This window comes from Girardinichthys multiradiatus, chromosome 6, assembly GCF_021462225.1.
Source record: "Girardinichthys multiradiatus isolate DD_20200921_A chromosome 6, DD_fGirMul_XY1, whole genome shotgun sequence".
Classification (NCBI taxonomy): Eukaryota; Metazoa; Chordata; class Actinopteri; order Cyprinodontiformes; family Goodeidae; genus Girardinichthys; species Girardinichthys multiradiatus.
Genome location: NC_061799.1, coordinates 23,004,280 through 23,023,837, shown reverse-complemented (window position 1 = coordinate 23,023,837; position 19,558 = coordinate 23,004,280). Strand labels below are relative to the sequence as shown.

Here is a 19,558-nt window from a genome sequence, read left to right as displayed (position 1 = left end):
TACCGTATGTCCATGATCATCAGCATCTGAGGCCAAAATGATTGTTGCAGTTCAACGTTTCTGTGCCGGAAAAAATGTATCTAGAAATCAACTGCCTTTTTGAAAATTGAAATTAAAGGATATATTAAATAAAACGCCAAGAATTAATTTTACTCTCGTAATTTCTACACATTTGAGCAGAATTAGATGAGAATAAAAAACCAAAGTGACTGCTTTTACAATTATACACTAGAGAATACAAATTTTCTTTTACTTAGGCTTGATGTGGGCTGTTCACTGACACTGACAGATTGTTTCATACCAAAGGGATCCAAATGATAAAATGGCTTCTGGAGAGAAGTATTACTCTAATGTGCCTCAGTAGGGATATTGTTTATTTTAATTAAAGGTTTTATGTGACATAGTTATCATAATGAAGAACATTAGTAAGTGCTGTGTGCTTTATTCCACATGCATAACCTGATGTGGCTATGATCCACTGCGAGCCTACCTTTTTCCGAACACACATTAACACTGTGACCTTGTAAGGGTTCCATTAGCCATGTGCTTGATCATCGGGTGTCACTAATGCACAGAAAATGCAAAAGTAACCTTTCAAATTATCACATTTAAATTCTGTTTTCAAAGCAAAAGTACTTGCATTTTTCATTTCCTGCCTTTTTCTCTCTGCAGGGTCATATTTTTATTTCGGAGAAATATAGCAGCAAATAACTATGCCAATTTCAAGCTTTCACATTCTTTTGAGTGTTAAACAAAAACATTTTTTAACTTTGCTTTTGTCTTGTACAAAAGATAACATTATTAATATGCAAGGTTGAAAAAAAGAAGTTTATTTTGAAACTTTAAAAATGTTGGTGCTGTTACCTTTTGATCAGCAGTCAAGTAACATATTGTAGTGTATGGATGTAAAGTAGTAAGTTTTATTTGACCTAAATTTAAATGCATTTTCAGAAACAATGCCATTCTAACACATTAAAATAATGGATTAAAAACAGAATTTTCAGGCTTTAGTTTCACAAACAGGATCATTTGCTATAGCCTCCTGAACACATATTGGCAACCCCTGATATTAAGAAAAAATATTAATATTAATATATTAATTAATATGCTAAAAATATTAATTTATATGCATCTTTTATTAATGCAAGAGAAAGAAAGAAATATTCAGCATTTTATATGAGTAAATTTTTTTTCACTTTGTTAAGATATCCCACATAAAAAAAAAAAAATTGTCGCATAGAGAACTACTAGAAGTTTTACTGTAACCGTGTATTTTGGTCAGGTAAAAATGTAACTTCACAACAAACACTAGGTGTGTCAGAAGGTAAAACAAAGTATGTGATGCTGTGGGGCTGTTCTTTCCCAGGGGCAATGGAAACAAAGCGCCTTGAGTGGTCAGTATGCCTGCAAAAGCACTATTTAAGTTCAGTCCATTTACTATTTAATTTTTTTAGAGAGCATGGCATCATGGATGTTACAAATACCCAAATACCAGAACATTTTAAATACAAATCTGATGACCTCTGCCCGAATTATGTCAATGGGTTGTCACTGGTTCTGTCAGGTTAATGATCATAGCATATAAATATGTGGGCTCAGCAGAAATGACATCAACTGTCTTCCGCAGCCAGCTTTGTCCATCTATCTGTCCATTATTAACAGGATTAACAGGTCCAGGAAGGAAATTTTGACATCCATTTTCCCAGCGACTCTCTCCAGGTCGTTGTGGAGAATTTAAGAGAGTTCCCAGGCCAGAAAGAGTATATAGTCCTTATAGTCCCTCCTTAAGGGCTTGACATACCTGTCCATGCACTCCTGTTTATACTGCTTCTAGCTTAGTGGAACCACCAGGTTCCACTCAGAGATTTAAACTTTTTATTGTAGCCTGTTACAGGGCCACAAAAAGTAAATTAATTTTGGACACAGTAAAGAAAAAAAACAGTAGATGGTTTATACCTCTATTTTCTATACCCGCTTCTTCCATACAGGGTCGTGGGGGAGCTGGTGCCTGTCTCCAGCAGTCTATGGGTGAGAGACAGGGTACACCCTGGACAGGTCACCAGTCCATCGCAGGGCAACACACAAGACAAATAACCGTGCACGCACCTGTTCACACCAAAGGGCAATTTAGAGAGACTAATTAACAGTCATGTTTTTAGACTGTGGGAAGAAGCTGGGGACCCGGAGGGAACCCACACATGCGCAGGGAGAACATGCATACTCTATGCAGAAAGACCCCCGGCCAGGAGTTGATCCGAGGGGCTTCTTGCTGTAAGTCAACAGCGCTACCTTCTTCACCACCACACAGCCCAAGAGCAAAAGAAGAAGTTATTACTTACTGCAGTTTTTGTATCTTTGTTGTTCCTGAGGGTTAAATTATCCATAATGGGGAAAACAGCAGATGTCGCCACACTCCATTTCTTTTTAAAGTGTTGTTGTTGTTTTTCTTCTTCTGCTTATGATCTGATCCTTCAATTCCTTCATTTGTTGAGTGTTTAGCTCCACCCTCTGACTGTGATTATTTTTGTACCCATCAGCATGCACAGCCTATGTGGTGTGTGTTGATAGGTGGCACCATATTGGCAACATTCTGCGCTATGCGTAGACCTAGTGGACAAGTACAGATGACAAAATGTGTGTATCATCAGAGAGGCTTTGAGAACAGGTGGAAAACAGAGCAGAAAAGGGGATATGAATTAAGCCTTAGTCTTCAGGCTTAAATCCTATGGAAAACCTGCAGAGAGAGCTGAATATAATTGAACAACAGAGAGGATTCTGCTAAATTGAGAGATGTTTTTAAAGAATGGTTAAGGATCCCTCTCTTTGCATTCTCCAACCTTGTGAATTTTAATAGAAGACCGCAGTAAATTCTAGCCTATTGGAAAAGGTGTTGTATAAAGTATTACCAGCATGGGTGCCAGTATTTGTGGCATGGGTGAATCTGTATAAAGAGTTATTTCTTAGCATGGGATCTTTTTCCCAAATTGAATAAATGTGCCCAAATTAAAGGCTGTATTTCTCTATGTTTTACAATAAAACAGTAAGCTACTAAATCACAAATTTATTTTAAGACCTTTTTCACATCTAGTGAAGCCAATAAATATAGAGTGGGTGTGTGTGGTTTCAATGAAGTCAGTGCGTACACTCTCTGCTTTATTGTCAAGTGAGCCTGAGCTCACTGAGCCCACAGATTCACATCCTTTAGAGACTGAGGAGAAATAAGAATTTATTTTATTTTATCAAAATCCCTTTTATTCTGTTCATGTGTGACATTTAAGGTGTGCTTTTTAATTGTCAGAAATCAATCAACTTAGAAACAAAGTAAATAAATAATCTGGAAAATCCACTATATGTGAAATTCTATTTCATTTTATAATATTTCCTAATCTTTGTATAGTGCTGAAACAAGTTCTATAGTTTGAATTCCCACTCTTCAACCACACGCATAATGTCGCTCACCCATAAAGCAGCACTCATATCACACTTCAAGGTGCTTATTTACTGATTCCCCACCTATTGTCTCTAAACAAGTCTAACGTGAGTCTATTCCTTGAGCTGGTATATGCATACAGGTCCTTCTCAAAATATTAGCATATTGTGATAAAATTCATTATTTTCCATAATGTCATGATGAAAATTTAACATTCATATATTTTAGATTCATTGCACACTAACTGAAATATTTCAGGTCTTTTATTGTCTTAATACGGATGATTTTGGCAAACAGCTCATGAAAACCCAAAATTCCTATCTCACAAAATTAGCATATCATTAAAAGGGTCTCTAAACGAGCTATGAACCTAATCATCTGAATCAACGAGTTAACTCTAAACACCTGCAAAAGATTCCTGATGCCTTTAAAACTCCCAGCCTGGTTCATCACTCAAAACCCCAATCATGGGTAAGACTGCCGACCTGACTGCTGTCCAGAAGGCCACTATTGACACCCTCAAGCAAGAGGGTAAGACACAGAAAGACATTTCTGAACGAATAGTCTGTTCCCAGAGTGCTGTATCAAGGCACCTCAGTGGGAAGTCTGAGGGAAGGAAAAAGTGTGGCAGAAAACGCTGCACAAGGAGAAGAGGTGACCGGACCCTGAGGAAGATTGTGGAGAAGGGCCGATTCCAGACCTTGGGGGACCTGCGGAAGCAGTGGACTGAGTCTGGAGTAGAAACATCCAGAGCCACCGTGCACAGGCGTGTGCAGGAAATGGGCTACAGGTGCCGCATTCCCCAGGTCAAGCCATTTTTGAACCAGAAACAGCGGCAGAAGCGCCTGACCTGGGCTACAGAGAAGCAGCACTGGACTGTTGCTCAGTGGTCCAAAGTACTTTTTTCGGATGAAAGCAAATTCTGCATGTCATTCGGAAATCAAGGTGCCAGAGTCTAGAGGAAGACTGGGGAGAAGGAAATGCCAAAATGCCAGAAGTCCAGTGTCAAGTACCCACAGTCAGTGATGGTCTGGGGTGCCGTGTCAGCTGCTGGTGTTGGTCCACTGTGTTTTATCAAGGACAGGGTCAATGCAGCTAGCTATCAGGAGATTTTGGAGCACTTCATGCTTCTCTCTGCTGAAAAGCTTCATGGAGATGAAGATTTCATCTTTCAGCACGACCTGGCACCTGCTCACAGTGCCAAAACCACTGGTAAATGGTTTACTGACCATGGTATCACTGTGCTCAATTGGCCTGCCAACTCTCCTGACCTGAACCCCATAGAGAATCTGTGGTATATTGTGAAGAGAACGTTGAGAGACTCAAGACCCAACACTCTGGATGAGCTAAAGGCCGCTATCGAAGCATCCTGGGCCTCCATAAGACCTCAGCAGTGCCACAGGCTGATTGCCTCCATGCCACGCCGCATTGAAGCAGTCATTTCTGCCAAAGGATTCCCGACCAAGTATTGAGTGCATAACTGTACATGATTATTTGAAGGTTGACGTTTTTTGTATTAAAAACACTTTTCTTTTATTGGTCGGATGAGATAGGAATTTTGGGTTTTCATGAGCTGTATGCAAAATCATCCGTATTAAGACAATAAAAGACCTGAAATATTTCAGTTAGTGTGCAATGAATCTAAAATATATGAATGTTAAATTTTCATCATGACATTATGGAAAATAATGAACTTTATCACAATATGCTAATATTTTGAGAAGGACCTGTACAAGTATTAGTCAGGCCTACAGCTGTTCTGGCAGCTTCTCCATCGTCGAGACAATGGGCTTTTATCATTTGCACAAACTAGTTGCAAGATTCATTTCTTATCTAACTGATATAATCAAATGAGGTTTTATATGTGCATGTATGACTATTGGTGACATGCATGCCTGGAATAACGAAACATCTCAGACAAGGACAAGTACGCACCAGGCAAACATCTGACCACTCAACCGCACGAACACAATCAATATGAAAGGGTACAGAGGTACGTATTAGCCTTGATAAGATAGGGCTCTTCGATTGCAATAAATATCTTTACCCTGAAAACCCTCCAATGGGTGAATGTCAGCTCCTCTGAGACAGAGAGAGACCATTTACCGGCTGTTTCACTGCATAATTCACATGAACACATTGCCTTGGAACATGTGATTCATTTTTCCAATTAGGCTAAATATATTTATTCTCCTCTTTTATATTTAATGTGTATCCAGGCTAAACTGTTATGTAAAAATACAAATGCCTTCATAAATAGGTTTAAATTCTTCAAAAGAGCTTGACTTATTTATGTAATAGAAAGTACTCCATTACCTGCATTGAAACTTCAAGTTCTGTAAAAAACAAAGGAATATAATAGCTTCACCATTGTCCTGTTACTTTTCCACCAAAAAATAGAAATATTTGATTCCTGATTGCTTGCGGCTCCTCTGTTTGACTGCCCAAAACCTCTTTTTTATATTGTTTTCGTCATTTACAGTAAATGGCATCCATTTTGATTTTTTGTTTTTGTTTTCCTCCACACACTTTACTTTGTGAAAGCCTAGAAAGTAAGACTGATAACTTTTACTGTAAAAATATTAACTTGTATTTGTATTCGTACTCTTACTCGTACTCGTCATCTTCCGCTTCATCTGGGACCGGGAAATGGGGCAGCAGACTCAGTAGAGACAACCAGACATCCCTCTCCCCAGACACCACCTCCAGCTCCTCTGGGGGGAGCGCAAGTCTTGCCCAGGCCAGCCGAGAAACATAGTCCCTCCAGTGTGTCATGGGCCGTCCCATGACACCAGCCATGACACCATGGGACATGCCTCCTCCCGGTGGGACGTGCCTGGAACACCTCCCAAGGAAGGTGTCCAGGAGGCATCCGGTATAGATGCCTGAGCCACCTCAACTGGCTCCTCTCGATGTGGAGGAGCAGCGGCTCTACTCCGAGCCCCTCCTGGATGGTCGAGCTCCTCACCCTATCTCTAAGGGAGTGCTCGGCCACCCTACGGAGGAAGCTCATTTCAGCCGCTTGTATCAGGGATCTTGTTCTTTCGGTTATGCCCCAAAGTTCATGGCCATAGGTGAGGGTATGAAAGTAGACCGACCGGTAAATCGAGAGCTTTGCTTTTCGGCACAGCTCTCTCTTCACCACAACAGACCAGCACATTGTCCCCATTACTGCGGCAGACGCATTGATCCCCTCACTCGTGAATAAGACCCTAAGATACTTGAACTCCTCCACTTGAGGAAGGAACACCCCTCCAACCTGAAGAGGACAAGCCACCCTTTTCTGGTCAAGAACCATGGCCTCGGACTTGGAGGAGCTCATCTTCATCCCACCCACTCCACACTCGGCTGTGAACCACCCTATTGCATGCTGTAGATCTTGGCTAGAGGGGGTCAGCAGGACCACGTCATCTGCAAAAGGAAGAGACGAAATCCACTGGTCTCCAAAGCAGACCCCGTCCAGCCCTTGGCTGCGCCTAGAAATCCTGTCCATAAAAGTTATGAACAGGACCGGTGAGAAAGGGCTGCCCTGCTGGAGTCGAACATGCACCAGGAACAGGTCCGACTTAGTGCCGGCAATGCGGACCAAACTCCTGCTCCACTTGTACAGAGACCCGATGGCCCCTAATAAAGGGCCCCCAACTCCGTACTCCTGGAGCACCCCCCACAGGGCACCACGAGGGACACAGTTGAAGGGCTTCTCCAGGTCCAGAATACACATGTGGACCGGTTGGGCAAACTCCCATGAACCCTCTAGTACCCTGTAGAGGGTGTAGCGCTGGTCCATTGTTCCAAGGCCGTGAAGAAAACCACACTGCTTCTCCTGAGGCTAAAACTATTTAAATAAATCAAATTTATATTATTTTCTCTGACACACTTCTAAAATGAATATTCTGTAAATATATTGTGTGTATTTAGCAAAAAATAAGCTATTGTGAGTTTTCGGTAGAAGAATAGCTTAAAGGTCTTTAAAACTCATAACCTTTGTTTGGTGTTTTATCAGTATCACATAGAACTTTTAAAATCATGTATTTTCACCCTAAGATTTTTAACTGGTTACATCTATGGTAAATGGTAAATGGCCAGCACTTGTATAGTGCTTTATCAAGTCCCCTGAGACCCCAATGCCCTTTACACTAGACTCAGTCATCCACCCAGTCATAGACACATTCACACACTGACAGTGGTAAGCTACATTGTAGCTACAGCTGCCCTGGGGTAGACTGACAGGGGATGCTGCCATACAATCTGCACCACCGGGCCCTCTGACCACCATCAGCAGGCAAGGCGGGTGAAGTATCTTGCCCAAGGACACAATAACTGACGGACAGAGCGGGAATTCCAACCAGCAACCCAGCAGTTACAAGACAAACTCCTACCACCTGAGCCACAGTTGCCCTCACTCATGATGAAGAGTTTCACAAAAAATAACATTTAACTTGTTCTCGTTCCCGTATGTTTATGAATTTTGTTCTGTGTGTGCACTAGGAGCTGATTCTTGATGCAGAGGACACATGGATTCGACTGGAGGGATTGGCAGAGAGCACAGAGTACACGGTTAAGCTCCAGGCTGCTAGAGGACTTGATACCAGTGCTGTGGTTTCCACCACCTTTACTACAGGTACAGGATTTACAGCCATGTGTTTTCTTTGTTTGGACTTACGCTGTATGTTCCTATAGCCCCAGAGATTTATTTTACTGAATGTTGAATTAAAGTCAACAGAACTGAGGTACATGTTAATCAGTCCTCAAAGACTGAAACAATTTTCATCTACATGTCTTTTTCTTACGATGAGGCTGCTGCACTTAGGTTTGCTGTCTAGCGCTAAACTAACAAAGAATTAGTGTGACCAGGCAAAGGTGAATCTCAATTTCTAATAAACTATAGACATACAGTAAATGTACAGTACATATAGGCATGGTAAATTTGTGTTTAACACATTTGAAACCAATCATTTTGATAATGACCATATTCCTTGTAGTCATAGATAGGTTTTTAAGTGTACTTGTGATCTGTATGTTTTCTGTAACTAATAGTTTTTAAAGATAAATCCTACTTTAAAAAAATTGACTGTGGTGTAAATGTTGTATAGATAAAATGTATTTATTTTCTACAGCAATGCAGCATTTCAATCACTTAGAAATCAGGATTATTTTTAAAGTCTTTTAGTATTTAACATAACTATCCACTATACCACATTCTGAACTTTGACTTGATTGCAGTTCCTAGCAGGGCCGTTTGCAATTATTATTTTGCCAGCTGAGTCATATATCTGAATATCCTTATTTTATTACATTCATACATCCTGTAGGCTCACTTTATGGTTTCAGTACAAAAACATGTTTTATTGCACCTTTTCTAAGTCTGCACACATGTGCAGACCTCTAAATTACCATATTTATTCCCATAGTGAATTAAAATATTGGCTTATGAAACAGGGATTTGCAAATTCTTCTGTTTCTTTGTTTATCAGCTCGAATTAAAAATTTAAAGTCAAACATTATCTACATTATTGTTTGCTAAATCCAAGTCTTTTAAAGCACATACAAATTGTAGTCTTTATTGTATTTGTAGATGTTTTCAGCTCTTCATTTGATCAGCTCTTCATAGTGAATCAAGTCAAGAATTGAAGCTAAAAAAGGCTAAGCTAAGGATTTTTTTTGTTAGTTTTTCACCAACTGTGTTTTAAACAATGTTTGTTGAGTGTAGAAAACATCAGTCTAGGTGTCACCAGTTTAAGTTATTTACATTTCAAACTAGTGGATTAAATGGTAAATGGACTGAACTTATATAGTGCCTTGCCGGTCCTACTGACTGCTCAAAGTGCCTTACACTGGAGCTACATTCACAGATGCACAAATTGCCTACTGATCCATAGATCATAGATCCATAGATCCATATAACTGGCATTTTTGCAGTTTTCCTGAGGATTGGTAAGTCTGATATCAGAGGAATGTTGATGTGAAATTAACTTCTGAACTTCAGACTAATGATTTACTCTCTTTAGATAAATGGACTCTGGTTTGTTGGAATTTACCTTAAAAACATTCCCAGAGCGGAACATTTGCTTTACTAAAATATTTGGTGATACATTCCCTACTTGGGATTTTGTTTACACACAATAACATTTTTGAAAAGCAACACAATACCAAAAGTTCAGCTTGTGTAGAGGGGCTCACACCTCGCATCTGTTGATAATCACACAATAAAGTACATTTAATTAGCAGTAGTATTCATCTCCTAATACTGTTGGAAACAGTAAGAGTGTACTTTTTGTGTCCCCTCCTACCGATGCATTTTGTTTCTAGAAAAAATATATATCAGTCAACAATGAAGAAAATCGTTTGGTTTATTTCTTAAGGAAATATAGCTTTAGTTCTTTTGTGTTTTGTACTGGGTAAATAGTAAGGTTGACAAATATGTCACAAACATATTGCTATTGCAATACCTCTGTATGTAATATCAGTATCACAAAGAACTGCATGGACTGCAATAAATATTAACTAATTAAGGAACCATGCATTAATCCTTTTTATGCCAGTAATATTTAGTGGTTTTTGTTGTTTGATGCAGCTATTTTTTCCTATTGTTGGACTTCTCAGCTAAAGCAGAAACATTTTATGTATTTATTTATCTCAAGTTATATTGTTATTGCCACATTTACCAACATATAAATATCAGAACTCATTAATTAATGGCAGATCTTGGAAAAAGCTACTTGCAATGTAAATGTAAAGCCAATGTTTTATGGAGTTTTGGTTTGTCTTTTCATTTAATTTCACATGGTATTTTTTGTTACTAAATAATGATATACATATATAGTATGGGTGTAAGCTCAGAGAAGTGACGAGATGAGATGTTACACAATATTAAGCTCCATAAAACAACACAAGACTAGATTTTAGCAATATTTTTAGGAAACACAAATAGAGTAAAGGTATGAGAAATCACAAACTTGTATTTGTATTTTGTATTTTGAACTAGAGATAATACATTTCTGTCCAGATTCATAAATACAACTGTGAAATAGCCCTGTAGCTTTCTGCTATTAGGAAGCTGTGATGTCAATTGTACCTTTAACGTCATTAGCAGCTAAAGGTTATCCACTTACGGTTTTCTCCCAGGGTTTACAAATTATTGGTATTTTGTCTGTCACCTTTCTTTTTTCTGTCAAATACACAAAATGCTGCCACACGAAACATTTAAAAATAGTAATGGCTGCTAGTGCAAGGAAGACGATAAATCTGTTTTTTGGCAAACCTTATCATTGCAACCTGGAAACTACTTCAGTTCTGTGGTTAAAATAAGATTCTCGAACATAAATACAACAAGGTATCAATCTTGAAGCAAACACCTATAGTTATATAAATGTCTTACACTTATTTTGCAAAATAAAATCACATGTTGACAGCAACATTTTTTATTTTATTTTGTTAACCATGTCCTGTCCAGCAGAGTAGCGCTCAGAATTGTTGTCTGAGTGCCAAGAAATTGACGAACAGATTTACTTTCACAAGCGGAGCATCACAGCTAATGCTTTAAAGCTCTGCTTGATATTTCTAAAATAAACTTTATTATAAACTTCTTTGGGAATATTTCAATTGTTACGGACGTGGAGACTGAAATGGAAAGGAAAAAAGAAGCTCGAAAAAGAGAGAGATGGGGCAAAAGCGAAAAATGGGAGAACAGGAGGAAAGAGTGGAGGAGAGAAAGAAGGATGAAGAGAATACAAGATTACACCCTGCTTGCTTATACACCTGCAGCTGTTTTTTGTTTTTGTTTTTTTTTAACAAAATAGTACACAGTGATTCTGAATGTAAAATGTACTTAGTGAGAGGTGCAGCCCAATATAGAACATCTGTGTATCTGTCAACAGCTGAAGCTTAACACCTGTGAGTATGAGTGTGGACGTGCTTTTGTATACAAGGTTTCTCCACAAAAATATGCAATCCCCAGTCCCCAAAATGGGGACTGGGGACTGTTGGGGGTCCACATGGCTCAAACCAGCCCGCCAACAGAAGCCGCCCCAGGACAGAGCAGTCCCGACCCCCCAATGAGCTCCGATCCCAACCCCATGAGTCTCCCACCCCCAGTGAACCCCAACATGAACCTCCCCACAGGGCCACCCCCAACAAGGACAACAATATCGAACGCATGCCCCCGAACCCAAACGCCACAAATCCCCTCCACCACAGGGGCACACCCCCACAGATGAACTCCATAGCTGAGAAGCGGATGAAGCCACACCCACACAGCGCAAGCTCCACATACAGCCCCCCTCTAAGCACCCCCGCCGCATCCCGGTCCCCCACCACACAGCGTGCCGCAATGGCAAAGCAAGGGCCCCGCACAATGCGGGGACCCTTGCCTTGAGAGTGTCTAAGTTGTATAATAAAATTGGGGCACAGGCTGCCATGGGACCGCAGAGATAGAAAACCCTTGCAGCACTCCAATGGTGCACCCGCACCCCAAGGCCCTCCATGAGTGGTAATGTGATGGAGCTGGTGGAGGGAGGTGTCCGGGGCTCCAGGCCAGGATAGGTACATGCACCCCCCCATAAACAGGCGAACCGAGACCACCAGGCCAGCCGGGCAGTCAAGCAGATGCACCACCCCGCCCACTACCATGCCCAAGGGAAAGACGCCGGCCCAGCAAGCCGAAGGGTGCCACAGAAAGGCCCCAGCACATGCAGCAAAGAGGCCGCACCCCCATCCAGAGATGCAGACCCACCTACATCAAGGTCAGCCAAGCAAAAACGATAGAGCCGAGCCAGACCGCAGATCCCCCCGAGCCAGCGCCACAGCAACACCACACATCCTTCTGTGTATTCGTAGGGGAACGGCAAAGACCACTAACCCCAAGCACACACATCCCACCTGGAACCATTCAGCAAACGAGCAAACCCCACCCCAGTACAAGGCCGAGAAGCCCGACACAAGCGCAGAGCTCAGCGATGCCCGCCCTGCCGCACCCAAGCCCGGAGGTCAGAGCCGCCGCGCACAGGACCACCGCCCCAACACCACAGCATGGCATACAGCGGAGGATGGAATGCAGCAAAGGGCACCCAAAGCAATAGCTGCACACAAAACTCACACTGCACAAATGCGCCCCCTCCAGCCCCCCAAAAACAAACCCCCCACAAAAAGAAGACCCGCAGCATCCAGGTCCTAGAACATGCCCAACACCCATACCCCTGCCAGAAGTAGCCCCGCAAGAAGACCCACCCCGAGGCCCACGAAAGGCAAGAGAGCCCACAGAGTCAAAACCCAAACCCATCCGGAAGCCAAGACCAGTCCACCCCGAGACCAACCCCGGCCAGCCCGCACACTCGAACCATGCAGACCCCTCCGAACCCCCTCCCCCATACAGAAAAGGGACTGGCGTCAGTAACCGGAACCAAGAGAAGGAACCACCCAAGACCAAACGACGCCCGCACCCATCCAAGGCCAACCACCCATCCCCACCCCAGAAGGAAACCTACACCCACACCAACATTCGAACAACTCCCAGAGCACATAAGACATTGGACACCCAGGTTGACCCTGCCCCACCCCCTCCCGCAGACATTCCGCCCCGCCAGCAGAATGTGCTCCTTGAAGGAAGGAGCACCTGCAATGAGATGGGACCTACCTGCCAGTTTCGGAGGCCCCTATGCCCACTGATGTACCAAAGGCCCCCAAGCCAGGGCCGAGCGCCCGGGAATGCACCAGCCCAAAACCCCGGCGACATACCTGCCAGAACCCAAGACCTGAAGGCCCAGCCAGCACCCCAGCCTGGGGGGCGATACGCCCCAGGAACCCCAAGCCCACCCCAGACCCACCCAGGAGCAGCACGGCCACCAGGCCAGTGACCTATGTCCGTCAGTCCGGGCCCCCCGAAAGCATCGCATGCAGCTACCAGATGTCTCCCCCGAGAGCCTCCAAAGCCCCACCCCGGCCGGGACCACAGCCCCCACCGCCAGACCCCCCAGCGATCCCAGCTCAGGGACACCCCAAATGCCCCAAACCAGACACCACCCTGAATCTGCCACAACACCCTACTGGATGAAGCCAAGGACGCCCCACCCCCACTAGGTGATGGAGCCAATTAAAGGAGCCCAGAGAGATTGATCTGACGTGGAGGCAGAGGCTGTCTCAAGGCTTATATAATCCAACAGAAAATGTCTATACTGATTAATATTAAGAAGGTTTTTATTTTTCCAGTTCATGAGGATAGTTTTCTTAGCAGTGAAAACCATGTGAACAGAATTTGTCTCTATGGTGACATCATCTAAGTTGCCCAACAAGCAAACTGAAGGGGAAGGTGAAATATTAGATCTCAGACACTTTGATAAGTCTTCACATATTAGGCACCAGAACCTCTGAACAGGTGTACATAACCATAGTGCATGGATGTAATTGTCTGGTATATTGCTTGTGCAGTGTAAGCAAGTATTAGAAGGTGCCAAGCCCATCCTGAACATCCGTTGACCTGTATAGTATACTCTATGAAGGATTTTATATTGTATTATTTGCAAACTGACAGCAACATTTTGATGTCCCTGTGGTAATACATATAATATAGTATGTGTTACATGAATATTAATAGAGAAGGCAATAAAAGATCTCGACTTATTTAAGCACTGTTAACATACACATAATATCATTTTCTGACTGGTAAAAGCAGAAGGGGATGCCAGGTAAAATTTGTTATCTGCCACATATTTCTCTCCAGGGAGCCGTCTGTTTTCAACACCTCAGAACTGTGCCCAACACCTGCTGAATGGGGAGACTGTGAGTGGCGTCTACACAATTTACATCAACAGAGATCCGAGCCAAGGGGTGCAGGTGTACTGTGACATGACCACAGATGAAGGAGGTTGGATTGTAAGTCACTGTGATGACAGTAATGTTTAGCACCTCTGCTGAATTGGAGATAATGCAAGACCGTGGTAGATTAGTGGCATAAGACCTTGTTTTGACTGTTACAGATCCTCCAATCCATTTATAGTAAGTCTGCTGTTTTTTACCATATTGGTTTCCAGGTATTCCAGCGTCGTCAAAATGGTCTTACTGACTTTTCCAGAAAGTGGAGTGACTATCGGGTTGGATTTGGAAATCTTGAGGATGAGTTTTGGCTTGGTAAGTTTACAACCTTGAGAGAATAACAAAGAAAACAAATAGTAAAAACTTAAATTTTGTTTTACCAATTCTTTTACTACCAATTTTCTACCAATCCTGTTTGGTTTCAAGAGCTAAACAGACAAAAGCAATGTCTACTTTTGATGTGTCTATTAAAAAGACCATGAAATTGTGAACAAGAATGTTAAATTCAAGGGGGCTGCTTTTTTATTTCACTGTCTCTCTTTGCCAATATATTTCAGCTCCATTTTAAACCCAATATTGATCCACAACCTGCCACCTATTTTGTTCAATGTTCGTTCCACTTTTCTGAACACTGTATTTCTGTCTCTAGCATCACACCGGATCACTGACTTTGGAGGATTTATGTCATGCAATCAATAGAGGTTCATTGCTTCTATTTGGTTTCAACTGATACATTGATTTTGCAAAGCAAAGCAAAAAGATGTGTTCAGTATTTTGTGCAGACAGCCTTTCTTAGTTTTTTTGTATGAGGGATAGTCATACTGTTGGACTACTATGGTTTTTTCTTTTTTTTTCTTCTCTCATCTCGTCTTTCAACTCTTGACTTTTTTCAAAGTCTGTCTGATGCATTACTGGATACTCTGAGAGCTAATCTCCCGCTGAAATGATTTGGTAATTGTTGCGCTGCTCTGATCTAAAGACAAAAACAGCTCAATGTTCCTATTCTTTTGATGGGCAGCTGAAACATTTTCTCTTGTCTCTAAATCTCATTATGAAACTATAATTGTATTCATTGCAAAATGTGCAAATGAGCCATGAGCTCAACAGGTCACCTTTTGTGTTATTGTTTGAGTACAGATGACTCGAAACTCGAAATGGATGTTTTGTTCAGATATTTTTTTTTTTATCTGACACAATATTGATATGATAAGCATAGGAGATCAGGGTATTATGCATTTTACCCATCTTTAGGTAGCAATCCAGTCAGAGGCTTACATAAAATTGTCACTGGCATTGCCGTCATATAGATGTTGGTGTTTCAATGTTGCTTTTGCACTGTTGTTTGTTGCAGGGTTGAATAATGATGCAAAAGGAACATTAAATAATTTTGAAAGCAAGAATTCAAATTTATGTTTTGCTAAACCTCTCATGGTTAAAAATATTCATACAAGCTTAGACTTTAAATTGTGAATATCCATTATGTCAGAATCCTCTATCTAATGATCCAATTAGGGTTTTTTATCAGTTGCCTTAGCCCAGATTTCAAAAAGCAATATTCGTGGGTGTTACATTTCAATAAACCTCCTAAAATCTACCTACCTCACTTACCAGGACCCCAAAGCAGTAAGAGGAGAGCTGCCATTAACAGGCATGGCAGGTGTGTATAGTCAACAGCAAGGCTACTTGGGATAGCTGCGGCACCAGGGGAAGGTGGCCTTGGAAGCTCTTATGAAAATAGTGAAAAGCTAGGTGGATCTCCTTGCTTACAGCTTAAACAAACCCCTTGTAGTACTGGCTTATGGTAATACCCATCTAGCCCAGGGGTCTGTACCCTTTAAATGGGTTCCAGGTTTCAACAGTACATACATACACTCAACATAGAATAACAAATGTTAAAGACAATGGAACAAACAACCATATTCAAAACAGCAAAAAATGTAAAAGGTTACCATGTCCAGTATGTGTTTATATAAATCCTTAATAGCATAGTACCTTCCTATACCAGAAGCAAGATTCTTATTTTTCAGGAGACACACTATTAAGACAGACTCTAGGTGAAATAATGGGTGAGAACTTAAAAGGAACGTTTTAGATCTAGCCTATCATGAACTGGAACTGACAGCTTAACACATTTGTTCTTTTATCAGATATTTTTAAATCTGTAGTCTTGACTTTTTTTGAGCTGAACTGAAAAAAGTGAGCTTCTCATGTTACATTTGCACCACCACAGAGAAAGTGTTCAAAGGTAGACGTTAGAAAAGTGCTGTCATAAATTAATTATTCATCTATTTTTATTTTTCAGCTAGAACTAAATGAAGAGATCATCCACTAAAGGGCTCAGATACAGAGAGAAATCCAGATTATTTACCTACTCTGAGGTATAAAGTGTATTGAGTGAGATGTGAAGTGACAGATATGTCTTTGCTTTTTTGACAAGACCACCTAGAGGCATCATGCTGAAGCATACTAAAAACAGATTTACTGTATATTTAATGGTTGAGCTTCTAGATAACAATTCAAAGACCCCTGCTTCAATATATTGTGTTGCGTGAGTACGACATTTTGTCTGACCTGTTTCCACTACAGTGGAATCACTCATATTCAGTCCTTTCACCTCCTCTGAAAATGCACCATATAAGTGTGCTTTCGTCTCCAGGGCGATGCCTTATTTTTTTGTTGCCTTCCAGGCTGCACTCTTCTCTTCCATGCCATTTTTTTCTTTTATTTGGGCTCTAATCGTGTCCTTCAGTGCATAAAAGCTGCTTAATGTAACCTCTGGGTGTAGAGGATCAAAAACTTCCCCATAATGCCAGATAATAGACAGCATGCCAGCTTGGAACACAGCAGACTCAGTGTACAGCACTAAACATAGAGACAGCAGCAGGACTTAGTCATGTTAGCCTGATGATCTGCTGCTTAGAACAGTTGAGCTCAGTGAGCAATTTGGATTGAAATGCACCAATCAAGCATGTCCTGATGATACTGATTTCTGTTATTATTCTATCTCAAAATTGCTGGTGTGCTGCAGCTGTGGTAATGGCTGCAGGTGTGCTAATAGCTGCAGTACACCAGCAATCTTGAGCTTGAACGAGGATATGCGCTGTGCTGTACGATCGGTTGTTTCTGAACAGGAGTGGTGTATTTCTGTAAATGGCAGTAGGACCTCTTCATAGAGTCAGAGGAGAATGACATTTGTTCACATATCATGTTTCGTATTCTACTATCTGGACATAGAGCCAGTTTTACCAAATATGTAAAAAATTAATTTAAAAAGGTTTAATCCAACAGCTTTAATCCAACAGCAAACAAATGAATTACAAGGGTGTCCATATTTATGCATCAGAAAAAATATGTTTTTAACTCATTCATTTAAAAAATGGTGAATGTTCTTACTTTACATAAATTTAAGGAATTAGAAAAAAAGGAACCTGACCAGTCCATCACCAATCACAGCAAGGAAAACATACTATCTATCACCTGGACATTGATCAAATTCATTTTGTGTAAAACAGAGAGGAAATTGTTATTCCTACTACAACCTAAATACTAGAACAATGCTAATTATTACAATTATAATAATAATATCTAGTCCTTTGCAAGTGCATATAGCGCTGAATATTATCCTTTTTAGTGTCTGTATTTTTCATAAAATATTTTCAACCAGCCAAATTTGTCTTTCTTATATGCAAGGGATAGATACATTACCCTTCTTTTAGCCAGCTGGCCAACAGTGCACAGCAACAGGTGAGTGAGGGGCAATAAGGTGTTACTCAATGCTCCACTCACCTAGAAAAAACTTTTGTCAGCCTCGTAATTTTTCTGGCATATCACTTTAGTTTAAAACTGCAGGAATAGTATAAGAGAATATTTTCACTGTTTTGAGACTTTAGTTTTCTGAAATCCTTGATGAACCTTTGCTGATAATAAGTTATCCTTTTTTTATTAGCACCACCTGGTTAGTACTTGCACTATTTTCAAATTTTGCTTGATTATGTCCACCTCCTTTCTGCCTCACTTCTTAACAGCACCTAGATGTGAGACCCAGGAAACTTGTCTCAGATTTGTTATTTTAGGTAATGAAAACCCGTCACTTTAAGCTTTTTGAAAACTATTCGAACATCACTGGGCAAAAATTAAAGATTTGTGAACAATGTAAACAATGAAAACTCCAAATCAAAACAGTTGAACATGGCAACAGTGCTGAGGAAGTAAGTCTAAAACTCTCCACGCTGGCTGTATCACAACCTGCCAAAAGCTGATTGAAAAATAATATTAAAAACTGAAACAGAGCTGTCCACGTGGAGTAGGCAGTGAGTTATTTAATAAAAGAGGGATGTTTCAGCATTCCTATGGGTTTGATAATGATAGCTTGTGATAATTAATATTTACCGAAACCTAATTGAAGTTTGAACTCAGTAAATTGTCATGAGCACAACGAGCCAAATGACATTTCATGAGACAAATATAGGATGTTTTTTTTAACTGTCCTAAAAATGGTTAGTTATATTCTGTATTTAATATTTAAGACATTATTATTATTATGTGTATTTGTTTTTGATTTGTCTTTTCAGTAGTAGCCGTTGAAGTGTCCCATGGTCAGTGTAGTTCCACTGTGTGTGGCCGTCAATAGATTAGATTACTGTTGTAGCCTTGGGGAGCCATTGCACCAAACATTCAGCTAATCACCACCTCTGCACTCAGAATAGCAATTTACTGCACAATAGGAACCATAAACACCAATATTAAATCCACTCAAACTGAAAAGACGAGCCACTCGACTGGCCAGCTGTAAAGAGTTTGATAATTATCCGTTATAGTTTGAGGACAATCGTTTTTAACAGCGCTCTTTATCTGCACCATGCTCAATGACCTCTGCTGAATGCAGTTTTAGTTTGATGATGTAATAAAAGAGACATTTGGGTGACTGGGAGCGATCTGTAATCATTATCCCATCCTTTTGCCTGTTAATCCCCCCACCCCACCCCACCCCACCCTTTATTGTTTCTAAGTGTGGGAGTGAGGCCGGTAATAAAATGTGAGATAATAGCACAAGGGCACTGTCGTGTGTCAAAATGGATTTTCAATCACTCCAGTTAAGAATGAACCAGTAAAAAAAACAAAACTGTAAAAATGATGGGTGGTGCATTAATTGCTGATAACACAGCTATGTTATAAAGCAGAAATTAAAATTGACTTACTGTTAAGCTCAGTTTTATTACCACAATTGCTTTTCCCTGGTCGCCCTAAGTGCCCCTGGGTTGTAACACTGATTGTATCTTTTTTCCATTGACATACTGTATTACAGCAGACTTAGTTTCCCTG

At 40.9% G+C, this 19,558-nt stretch overlaps 1 protein-coding gene across 1 annotated transcript in view; it reads left to right on the top strand.

Annotated features, from left to right (window-relative positions):
* tnr (tenascin R (restrictin, janusin)) overlaps positions 1-19,558 on the top strand; it is a 285,913-nt gene that overhangs the window by 245,539 nt on the left and 20,816 nt on the right. The window contains exons 25-27 of the mRNA XM_047369054.1: positions 7,919-8,051; positions 14,145-14,296; positions 14,455-14,551. Of these exons, the coding sequence (XP_047225010.1) occupies positions 7,919-8,051; positions 14,145-14,296; positions 14,455-14,551 (382 nt within the window). The remainder of the gene's footprint in view (positions 1-7,918; positions 8,052-14,144; positions 14,297-14,454; positions 14,552-19,558) is intronic.